Source organism: Antechinus flavipes, chromosome 1 (assembly GCF_016432865.1).
Source record: "Antechinus flavipes isolate AdamAnt ecotype Samford, QLD, Australia chromosome 1, AdamAnt_v2, whole genome shotgun sequence".
NCBI lineage: Eukaryota > Metazoa > Chordata > Mammalia > Dasyuromorphia > Dasyuridae > Antechinus > Antechinus flavipes.
This window is the reverse complement of record NC_067398.1, coordinates 640,009,480-640,021,500: the sequence shown is the minus strand read 5'-3', so window position 1 is coordinate 640,021,500 and position 12,021 is coordinate 640,009,480. Positions and strand designations below refer to the sequence as shown.

At 32.5% G+C, this 12,021-nt stretch overlaps 1 protein-coding gene across 8 annotated transcripts in view; it reads left to right on the top strand.

The window, feature by feature from the left end:
- Positions 1 to 12,021, top strand: part of PTK2 (protein tyrosine kinase 2) — a 389,065-nt gene that overhangs the window by 263,530 nt on the left and 113,514 nt on the right. For 4 of the 8 annotated variants that reach the window (XM_051971146.1, XM_051971147.1, XM_051971152.1 and 1 more), the window contains 2 exons: positions 4,575 to 4,658; positions 5,835 to 5,852. The exons of 2 other annotated variants lie outside the window; for them this stretch is intronic. In XM_051971146.1, the coding sequence (XP_051827106.1) occupies positions 4,575 to 4,658; positions 5,835 to 5,852 (102 nt within the window). The remainder of the gene's footprint in view (positions 1 to 4,574; positions 4,659 to 5,834; positions 5,853 to 12,021) is intronic. 2 more of the 8 variants (XM_051971150.1, XM_051971148.1) reach the window with 1 other exon arrangement.

The following is a 12,021-nucleotide window of genomic DNA, read 5'->3' as shown; positions in this document are numbered from 1 at the left end:
GAGCAAGTTGCCTCTGTTTTCTTAGTTTCCACATATGTAAAATGGGGATAAGAGTATCCATCTTCAGGGTCATTGGGAGAATCAAATGCTTTGCTTAATGCCTGGAATGTAGTAATTGTTACATAAATGTCAACTATTATTATATTGTTATTAACACTTTGGGCAACATCTTTTTACACTCTCCTGCCAGGTCCTCATCCTTGTTTCTCTTAGCTGAGAACAGTTACCAGGATTTTTTTATTTTGTTGGCAAGATGTATCACTTTAGAAAGATGATAAATGATTAGTAGGTTCTGATACATTTTAGGGAGAGGTGCAGCGTTTATTATTAATCAGAGATCATCCCTTGGAATCTCATAGGATAAAGCAAAATAGCAAAATGTGAAAGTCCAAGAATTTTGCTTGGAAGTAAATCTAAGCAGTGGAAAATATGGAAGAGTACTTTTTGATAGAAAAACAAAAGATAAAATATTGTTTTTAAAAAGATCATCTTGATCATTCTATAATTTTCCAGATGAGTAAACTGAGGCACAAAGGATTTGTGTCTCAATGTTGCTCAATAAAATGGCAGAGTTAGTATTTAAATCCAGAGCTTCTAACTCCAAATACAGTGCTAATCCACCTATACCATATTATCTAAAATTTTGTTATTTGGCAGGTCTAATTAAAGTGAGGGAAAAGAGTCCCCTTAACTTAGTCATTTTTAAAGGGATGCTCCTTTGCAGAAATGATATGCCAATCTTGGAACAAATCCCAGATATCATAAGATCACTAATTACAATCAAATTACAACTAAATGCTTTTTCTAGAGTCTTAAGTGCAAAGGACATTTAAAGCTGGCTATATCTGAGGATAACTGAATCTTCTGTAGCTACCATGCTAAAGCTCTTGAAATATTCTGAAGGCAGTGTTTTGCTTGATCCAATTTCATGAAATCAAGTATGATTTTTGAATGATCAAACATACAGACAACCAACTTTTTGCAGTCCCCAATTTAAGCAGCTCAGTGGACATTAGAGTTTTTTTTTTAAATACTAAAACTAGCTTTGTGCTGGTATATAATGAATGATAGCTTTAGAACTCAAAAAATATTACATATCATTCTACTCAGCCACATAATTTTATTTTTAAATGTTTTTTATGTTTCATTTGTGTTTCACCCTTGTTTCCAAGACATTCCCCCCCCCAAAAAAAAAAAAAAAAAAAAAAAAAGAGCAGTACAACAAAAGCAGCCAGTATTTCTTAACCTGTATAGACAATTTTGCAAAAACATCATCTCTCACCTCTGGATAGAAGGGAGTGTAGTGCATTTCCTTGTTTATTTATGGGCAAACTTTGAATGTTATAATTGCACATTATTCAATTTAAGATTTGTTTGCGGATTTTTTCCCCCAAATCCTTTATTTTACAGATGCAGAAGTTGACACTTAGAGAGAGAGAGAGTGTGAGTGTGTGTGAGTGTGTGTGTGTATGTGTGTGTGTGTGTGTGTGTGTGTGTGGTCAAATAGATTTAGAGTTGCAAAGAATCTCAGAAGTTATTCAGTCTAATCACTTTATTTTACACATAAAGAAACTAAGGCCAGGAGAAAAGAAGTGACTTTTTCCAAGATCACAAAAGTAGTAGAAAGTCATAACCAGTGCTAGAGCTAGATTTCAACCCTCTGAGGTTGACTTCAAATCCCAAATCATGTTTTCTGTGCCAGGGCACCTCTCTATAAGTATCTGAAATTTATTTCTTCAAAATGATTCTTTTGATATCAATAATAATACTAAAACTCTCTGATTATTCCTCTTGATGCTAACACTCTACAAAGACATAGACAGATTATAAAATAAAATAAGTTACAATATATTTTCCCCAGATTGTCATTTGAGATTTCATCTAGACTTAGACTAAAAGATTTATATTAAGATAAAAATAGAGATTGCAATATAACCAAAAATTGTCCTTCAGAATTAAAACCACTCACAGATTATTCTTATAATAATCTGGAAAGTTAGATGTCATTTTTTTTAAATCCCCTTCATTAACAAACATGAAATGTTATTTTTGAACTAATATATTTGCCAAACTTTATTTATTATTAAAGCTGAAGCTATACAATCTAGTTTAAAGAGGAATGTACACCAGAAGTTTCCATCTAAAAATTACTACATACCCTTAGCAACAACTCAGAAGATGCTGGTGGGAAATTTCCATTTCTTCCCTACTTTATCCACACCTGCCTCCAAGTAAGGGCGCACATTCTCAAAATTTTTTTTCACTGATAGGAGTGACTCAATTAGCAGTTTAGAGATCCCTAATTTAGGCCAGAAAATATTACTCAATTAAATTAAACCATTAAGCTGTAAATGCAAAATTAAATAATAGATAAAATTAAATTTTCTATTATTTAATTTGGCATTATGATTACAACTTCATGGATATAGCATTCTACTTAGAAACAAAAGGCCCAAGTTTGAATGCAATCTCAGACATTTGCTTGCTATAGTCCCAAGTATCACTTCAACTCTTACTGGCTTAGTTTCCTCACCTGCAGTAGGGATTAATACTTCCACTGCCTAATTTTCATGGTGGTTTGAAAAAAATCTGGTAATTTTCAAGTGCTAACTAAATGTGAGTTATCACTATTATTCCTGAGCCTTTTTTTTAATAATCTCCAATGTTAAGGAATTTGATGCTTAGCATAGCAATCTATGGTTGAACATGTTTAATTGTCAAAAAATTCTTATATTATAAGCTAGATTAGATCTCTATAAGTTTTACTTATCCATTGGTTCAAATTTTTAATCTATACAATTAAGATTAATTTTTGTGTTTATGGTGATGTTACATTGGGGAAATTTTAATATAGCACTTTCTCAACTACATATATTATCCTATTGTTTGTTATTTCCCATTTTTAGTACAATGTGTTATAAGGTGATGAAGATTTTGATCTTTTCATACATGATTTGAGAGTTTATTGAATCCATCAATTGCTTTGTCTTCCACTAACTGAATAAAATGTTATGTAGTTGATGATACCTGAATAATATTGTGCTTATTTTGATGTGTCTTGTTTCTGAAATAGAAATTTAAGTTTGAAAATATTAAAAGTGAGCTGAGAGAGACACAGTCTTCAAACTGTTGTGGAGGTAACCTGCGTTTCTTAAAGGCTTTGCCTAGGGAAGGACTTGAATATAGGTCTTGATAAATTGTCAGTAAATCAATAAGCATTTTTTTTAAGCACCCCATATGTGTTAGATATAGTGCTGGTAAATAAGATAAAGTGGAACAGTTCCTGGTATAGACAGGCAGGGAATGGACTCAAGGTAATTTGGTTAAGGAAGCACTAGCAGGGGTTTTGAGATGGGGAAAGTGGGTCAAGAAAGGCTTCATTTACATGGTAGTGCTTCAGCTGATTCTGGAAGGAAACAAGAGATTGTAAGAGGCAGAGTTAAAGAGGAAGTATATTGCGGCTTAGCGGACAGTCAATGCAAAGTTAATGAAATGAGAAGGAAGAATGCCAATTGGGTGGATTGTAAATTCTGTAAAGAAGACTCCCATGTAATAAGACTGAAAAGATATGTTAGAGCCAATTAGTAAATGCCAAGCAAGTTTTAAATTGGATCCTAGAATTAAGCATGTAAGATCCCCTTGCATTTATTGAGTACAATTATGGCATGCCTCTGCTAATAAATAGCCTAACTAAAGTTGGAGGGACTCATGAACCTCATTGATGAATTTTTCAGCCTCAGGATACAAAAAATTTATTCCAGGTGAGATCAGAGTAGGTATGGTAGAGTTGTGCTTTACAAGTGGAAGTAGCTCCTGCGTTAATAAAAGGAGAAAACTTGGTGGAGTAAAGGGAACAATGGCTGAATTCAGATACTCTGGCTTGAAATCCCATCTGGAAATTGTCTTTCTCTGTACCCAATTAAGAACTCTCTCAACAGAAACCATGATAGATCGTTTAAACTTTGCTTGAACAGTTTCAGTGACAGTAAAGTCACTATCTAAAAGAAAGCCTATTTAATTTTGCATAGTTTTAATTGTAATAAAAGTTCTTTCTCTTGCCTCCCTGTAACTTTCACCTGCTTTCTAGTTCTATCCTCTACAAATAGACAAAGTCTAATTCCAAATGACAATTCTTCAAATATTCAGAGATGGAGATCATGCTTCCATAAAGTCTACTCTTCTGCTAGCAGAAAAAGAAAGAAAGAAATCCCACCTTGAGTACTTTGTAATTTACTTGTGAGCAAAACACTTAATTGATGATCTCAGTTTCCTAATCTAAAAAATGAAGGAGTTAAACTAGATGCCAGAGATCTCTTCCAGCTCTAGATCTATTAGTACTTTATCTGTCATCACTTTCCATTAATAAAATGTGGGGAAAATAAGTCCTCAAAGCAATGAAATATTAGTGAAACAAAAGTATAGTAAAATAAGAACTGTGTGTTGCCAACCTGAATCAAATATTTTATTATTATACCTAAGTATTTACAGATTTTGTTTGAAGACTATTATAATTTTTTCTTTTGCTTTGAAATAATTTGTTTCTACTTTTTTCTTTTCCTCTTCTGGTCAAGAAGGAGTCAGTCACTGTCATCATAAAGTTAAGAAAGCCAAGCGCTTTCTTCCTTTGGTCTTCTGTTCCCATGAGCCTCCGCCCACGGGTATTGCACTGATATTTGCTAGGGCTGCTTAGTGATGAAAAGCCTCAAATAAACAAACCTTATTGCTGTTTGTTTACAAGTTTGCTCCCAGAACTGTAGTAACCAGTAGTTGCTTATGCATTGCCCATTGTCTTAAGAATTGAGCCATAGAAACTGTGCCTCATAATCTTGCTGGCTGCTATTCACTAGGAGTTTTGATTTTGTTTTTATTTAAATGCATGTTAATGCAAAATTACTTTTAGAGTTTCATTTGTGTAATCTTAGGATTTTCTTAGGAACACTGCATTTTTTTCATTCATGATTCCCTAAAACAGCATGCAGATGAATGAAAGATAGAATGGTTATATAGAATTCATATAGACTACTTTTCATTCTTTCTAAGGAATATAGAGGAATTCTGAGTAAATCGACAAATCTATTATCATCATGTTTTGTAGACTGGCATAGGTTATAGTTGGTGCATGAATTTCACCTAACAGTACTCATTTAAACTACAGTTTTTACTTATAAGCAGGGCTTAAAGTTCTAGAGTCTCTGAAGAAGTTATCCTACAAGGTCTGGCCAGCTGCCAGGAAACCCTGTTTGAATATCAATGATTCATTTGAAAGAATCCTGTGGACTTATTTTTGTTGGTTATTATTTAAACCATACTTTATTTAATGAATAGTCCACTTATTTCCAATCTTAAAAGTGGTAAATCAGCAAAAGAAGAATTAATTCCCTTGAAAGGGGACTAGATCTTATGCTTCTAACTATGGAAAGCTTTCAAGGTCATTTTATTTTGTAGTTGAAGGATTGATTTAAATTTAACACTCTTGCTGTATAATGTTGCATAGTAATATAACTCTAAATTCAAATAATCTAGTATGTGTTCCCAAGATACTAGGATAAATATCAACTACCTTGTGATCTAAAAATTATTCTTTCTGTATTAGGAGTAGGGGATTAAGATGGAAGTGAGAACAGGAATTTTTTTTAAGATAGTTAAATGCTATGCTTAATTTTGTATCTTGAGCTAGTCATTTTTTAAAAACTAGGATTTTCTAGTCTTGATTTACTTGTGATTTTAATAGTGTATTTTTCCCTTTCTTTCCTTTTCTCTTTCCTGCTTCCCTTTCCTTCCCTGTTTTTCCCTCTTCTTCTCTCTCTCTCTCTGCATGCTACCTGGATCTGCAGATGAAATTAGTGGGGACGGTAATATGCATTTTCACATTTGTGTATTAATATGGCTTATAAACTTTACTAATGCATTTCAGAATTTAGCTTAAATCCCAACCAAAGGTTTTTAAGACAGAATATGCTTCAAACACAACCAGCACAAAAAGAATATTGGGTCCAACAATAAGCCTTTAAAAAATAAAGATTGGGTCTTTAAGAAAGGAAAGCTGGATACTGAATTATTTATAGCAGTGATTTCTGTTATATTCCAGCAAGAAATCTCAGTTCCATGTGTTTGCACTGAGGTTCTAGGATTTGAAGATTTTACAAACTTTTTGTAAAAATGTTTGAACCATATATCACTGAGAAAATTTTGTTTTAATTTTTAAAAATTAGATAAAGTAAATGATTTTTTTGTTGTTGTTTTTGTTTTTTTTTATGAATGGACTTTATGCCATAGGTCAAATTATGATTCTTAGCCTTTAGATTGCTGGTGGTCTATGGATATTGAAGGAAAGCATAAGAAGGGAAACATGAAAAGACAATTAAGTATAGGATATAGTATTAAGAGCTCTGACCTCAGAGTCGGAAAACTGGGCTTCAGGTCTTCTCCTTGTCCTGTAGTAGAGTGACTCTGAACAAATTGTTTAATCTCTTTGAGATTCAGTTACATATAGTAATTCATATTAAGATGTATTCCTCTTGGGTGTATCCTCTTTGAGTATTGAGCTCACTTATTCCATATTCTCTCATCTTATTCAATTTCTACCTTTGTCTTTCCTTATTTATCCATATAGGAACCACTGACATCACTGGAATCTTTTCTTTAATTCTTTTATTATTTTATGAAATCCAGTATAAGATGGATTAGCCATCTCTAAGCAGTGAAGTGTTATATAAGTCATTTTATTAATGATACTTTTATATTGTCTCCGTAATACTAGACTAATAATAACAAATATCAAATAAATAAATAAATAAAAATAATAAACAATATGAAAAAAACTGAAAAAAAATTATTCCTTAAAATGTGACATCATTTTTAGAGTAGTGTTTTGTCATTTTTCTCATCTTGTAACATGTTATTTAGTGGTTCAGATATAATATAAATTTGAAAATATCTTAAATATGTAAATTTTAATTAAATGGAGAGAGGAGTAAGAATTATATTCATTCTTCACTAAAGAACTAGAACATACTGAACAATTTTACTACCATTAGTGTGGTATGATAAAGCATAGGAGTCACAAACAAGTATATTTAAGAGATGTGGCTGTGGGGTAAAGAAAAGAAAGTTTCTTGTTTTGTTTTTAGTTCAAAGATTTTGAACTTTTTTTTGTGTATTGACCTATTTGGCAATCTTTTATCAGAATAATGTTTGTCCATAATAAAGTCATTGTTAAATTTTAGTTAAAGCTTATTGAAAATAAAAATGAAATATTTTCTCATGTAAGTTAATGAAGCCATTGATATAGTTTTTATGTTCCAAAACCAGTATAAAGTCATCACCATTTTTGTCATCTATCACCTATGTAAATGTGTAATTGATTCAAGTATCCATGTATACAAATTTTATAATTATAAAAAATTATAAAAAACACAATTTTTCTGTGCATGCTTGAAAAATATTAAACTCATGCCACAGACAACTTTTAAGTTGGAACAATTTTGTTTTTACAAAATGTTTCTGTGATGAAATTTAATGCTCTTTGATGACTAATAGGTAAGACATTCACTGCCTCTTTCATATATTATGCACTTAATGAAGTGTTTTTTCTACTTCTGTTTTTTAATCTTATCACAAGTCTCTAAGGCTTTTGTTTAATCATAGGAGCTAGACATAAAAGGGACCTCAAATAGGCATAAAGTCATAGAGCTAGATCTAGGAGAGATTTCATAAGCCATCCATTTCCCTTTTACAAATGAAAACCTAACACTCAGGGAGTTGTGACTTCCCATGGCCTACAAGTAGTGAGAGTCAAAAGAGAAAACTGAACTCAAAGCCAGAGCCCTTTCCACTTTACCACTTTCTCTTCAGGGGGGGACCCTCATTTCAGTGCTGTTCTTATTCTTGCTTTCCATGATGAGGAGGCTGAGACTTGGCCGTAGGTCACACAAGGAATAAGAGGGTGTTTCTAAAAACCAGTGTTCACCTACACCAAACTGTCTCCTCCTATCATTAAAAATGTGTTTTTATAGTAAAAAATTGACATTCAATTTGAGGTTATTAAGTTGAAGACATTAGTAGTGCAGTGGATGGTGCACCAGGCCTGGAATCAGGAAGGCTCATCTTCCTGAATTAAAATCTGGCCTCAGACACTTACTAGCCATGTGACCCTGGGCAAGTCAGACACAACTGAAAAACTACCAAACAGCTACTGCCAATAATAGTTGATAGCCACAATAGTTTTCTAAAACCCTTCAAGATTTACAAAGCATTTGCTTCACAATCCTCTGAGGTAAGTAAAGTAAATATTGTTTTCATTTTCAAATTGGGAAACAGTTTCGGATGGTAAAATCATTTGCTCATGACTATATTGTGATGAGATACTGGTTTCCTGGGTATATTATCTAAACAGACTGATCTACTGAAAGATGACTAATATTGTATGTCAAAGTCATAGAGGCATGTTCTGCATTGAACTTTTTAGTTGTTGAATTTCTGTAGGGTCCCTGCTGAATTTATTAATTGTGTTGAAATATGTGAATCCAGTTGTCTAAATATTTTCCATATTAGAATTAATATGATTGTCCTTGTCAGCCTAATATACATTGAACATCTTATTTTTATTCTGTCAGGCTGAGTTAGGCTTTTTAACAGGAGAGTTTCAACATTCAGGGACTTGAATTAGTCATTGCAGAAGATACCATTCAGTAGGGCCTTTAGATCAGAAGCCTCACCTGTTGGTTGTTAATAACCCAGAAATGCCTATGTGATATGGCCCCTTGTCTTCTATGTTTTTGAAAAAGATATTTTTGACCCTCAGTGATTTATCTGTGCCATGAGGTGATAATCATAATAATCGTATATACATATATATAACTTGTGTTGCCATTGATTACCATATTTTTCCACTTAATAGTTAAGTCAAGTGTTTGCAAAGACATTTTTAAAGTCTTTTTTAGTTTTTTCAGTATGGTGATTGATTTGCATCAGTTAAACTTACTTTTGAAATTATTATTATTCTTAGTATCTTCTATATCCCATTTTTATCAATAATTTAGTTGGATGAGGTTTTATTTGTTTTAACTATATATATTTTTTTTTCTTATAACTTGGTATTACTTTTGTGACTTTACTCTTTTGCATTGGATGTCTGACAACTGATTCAGGAATGACTTCCACAGAAAAGTATATTAACTTATAATCAGTTTCATTTTTCATGATGTCATTCAGTCTTCCCAGTATTCAATACCTTCCTTGTGTTGAAGAAAATATTCATGATACATAATCACAATGTTTCTGTGTAGGCAACTATTCTTTTACTTCTTAATCTTTTTTCCTGGTACATATTTTCTAATGTATTTTTTGCTGTTCTGATCTATTTCAACTTCAGTTTCCTTTTTTTTGTTTGTTTTCTTTTAATTATAGCCTGAACGTTATTAAAGCTCTTTATTCTTTGGTTCTGGTTGGTTATTTTTCCAGTTTTCTTACACCTTTTTCCCTCCATGTAATCCAAGAACATTTATATTCTTGCTGTTCCTCACATATGACAATATTTTAGAAATGGACTATTCTCCATGTTTGAAATCCTTTTTCTCCTCATCTTTACTTCCTAGAGGCCCAGAAGTCTCAGATCAAATCTAGTTTTTATAGAGACTTTCTGAGGGTATTTCCCCTCTACACTATTTCAATTGTATGTTTGCTCTCCATTAGACTGTGATTTCTTTAAGGTAAAAACTGTGTTTTTGCTTTTATTCATGTTCTCAGCACTTAGCATAGTGGTTGGCAGATAGTAGATGCTTAGTAAATGATTTTTATTTATTAAATTTAGATACTCCAGTAGTGTGTCCAGGAGATCACTGGACAGGTATCTCACATTCAGAATCCCAGAAGCATAGGTTAAAGTTTATAGTTAACACTTTTTATCTAACTCAGTTTCAATTATCAAGGATGAACAGAAGCAGCTACACCCAAGAAAGAACACTGGGAAATGAATGTAAACTGCTTGCATTTTTGTCTTTCTTCCCAGGATATTTTTACCTTCTGTATCCAATTCTTCCTGTGCAACAAGAGAACTGTTCAGTTCTGCAAACATATATTGTATCTAGGATACACTGTGACATATTTAACTTGTATAGGACTGCTTGCCATCTGGGGGAGGGGGTGAAGGGAGGGAGGGGAAAGTCGGAACAGAAGTGAGTACTAGGGATAATGTTGTAAAAAAAATTACCCAGGCATAGACTCTTGTCAATAAAAAGTTATTTTAAAAAAAAAAGTTAACACTTTCTTCCACTCTGACTGCAGGAACTATACAGGACTAAAGATCAATTTATATATATATATTTTTTGGGGGGGGGGGGTGGGGAGGGGAGCTCATGAGTTTTTTTTTGGCCAAAGACCTTACTAACAAATAGCCAGCTTACTGTTGATGAGCCTTTCCATAGTTATCAGATAGGCGGGGTGCCTAAGTCACAAAGCTCTTCCAGCATGAGAGAATCTTTCTGAGCATGTGATGTGATATGCTAGAATTTATTATCTAATATACAAAAAGTACTCTAAAAAGTTAATGGCCCAGAGATAGATTAAGGGTATTTTTGAGTGGAAATATTTGATAGTCATTTAATATGATAATAATCAAAGAAGGTGAGGAGTTAGAAAGGACTTCCACAGCCATCTCCTACAACCAGTTCCTGAAAAAGATTCCTTTCTATATCCCCCAAAATTTTTATTATGGGGCAAGCAGGAACATGCCAAGTTTTCAAAGTGAATTTTCACAGAATGAGGCATATTAATTGTGTTTTTAAAATCTTGATCCATAAAATTTCCACATATGCTAGAAATTTAACTCTGTGACTACAATGCTGTTTCTGTTTTTCATTTGAATTTTTTAAATAAAAGCAATGTTATTTTCTTCTGAAATGCATCCATCCTTTTCCTGATGGCTTAGTTCATGGAAAGTGAATAATTCCTTAAGCAGTTCATTCTACTTTTGGATAGCTCTTATTGTTAAGTTTTTCTTCATATCAATCCTAAATCTGTCCTTTTTGCTTTCTTGCTCCAATTTCTATCCTCTGTTTCTTGTTCCTATTTCTGTCTTCTGAAGCCAAGCAAAATAAGTTTTCTTAATAGCATTTAATATACTTCAAAGCAGATCTCAAGCTAAACATTTCCTTTACTTCATGGGATTCCTTTATCCTGTATTTATATGTTAAATTTTTAAGACTCCTCACCATCCTACTTACCATTTTCTGGATATTCTATAGCTTATTACTGACCTTTGTAAAATGTGGCCCCCAGAATTGAGAAAACATTCACAGACCCCTTGAAGTATTCAGAGAAATATGACAAAAAACGTTTTCTGGTTTCACTTAAAAGTATTTTCTTTAGCAGTAGTCCCTAGTTCCTCCCAAGTTTAGTAATCTATTTTTTGTATATTAACATTTTATTATAGATAATTTTCTTTTTCTATATTTGTATTTTCTTTTATCATCTCTGTGAAAAATAACAGGGATTCTTATTAACAAATAGTTCAGATGTAACAAGGAATTATATCCATATATGTATGTATACATGTACATATATTGTGTATATGGATAGATGTGATTGGATCTATATCTGTATATGTATTATATGTGTGCATATTCGTATGTGTAAATATTATGTGTACAACAATCCCACACAGGATCTTTTCTTGCCCAAGCAATCTAAAGAAATCAGTGAAATTGTTTAATCACTCCCCTGAACTGAGTGAAATTGGTTTTGTACATATAAGAGGCTAGACCTATGTCATAGAGATGCAAGAGTTTGTTGTTGCTATTTTAAATTTAAATCTTCAGTTCCAAAATATTTCCATCCACCTTCTCTTTGCCCATTGATAAGACAAGAAATATTATATACATTATACATGGGAAGCCATATAAAACATATTGCCACATTATTTGTGTTGCAAAAAAAAAAGATGAGAAAAAATATACTTCAATCTGTACTCTAGAGTCCATCAGTTTTCCCTCTGGAGGTAGATGGCATTTTTTATCATGAGTC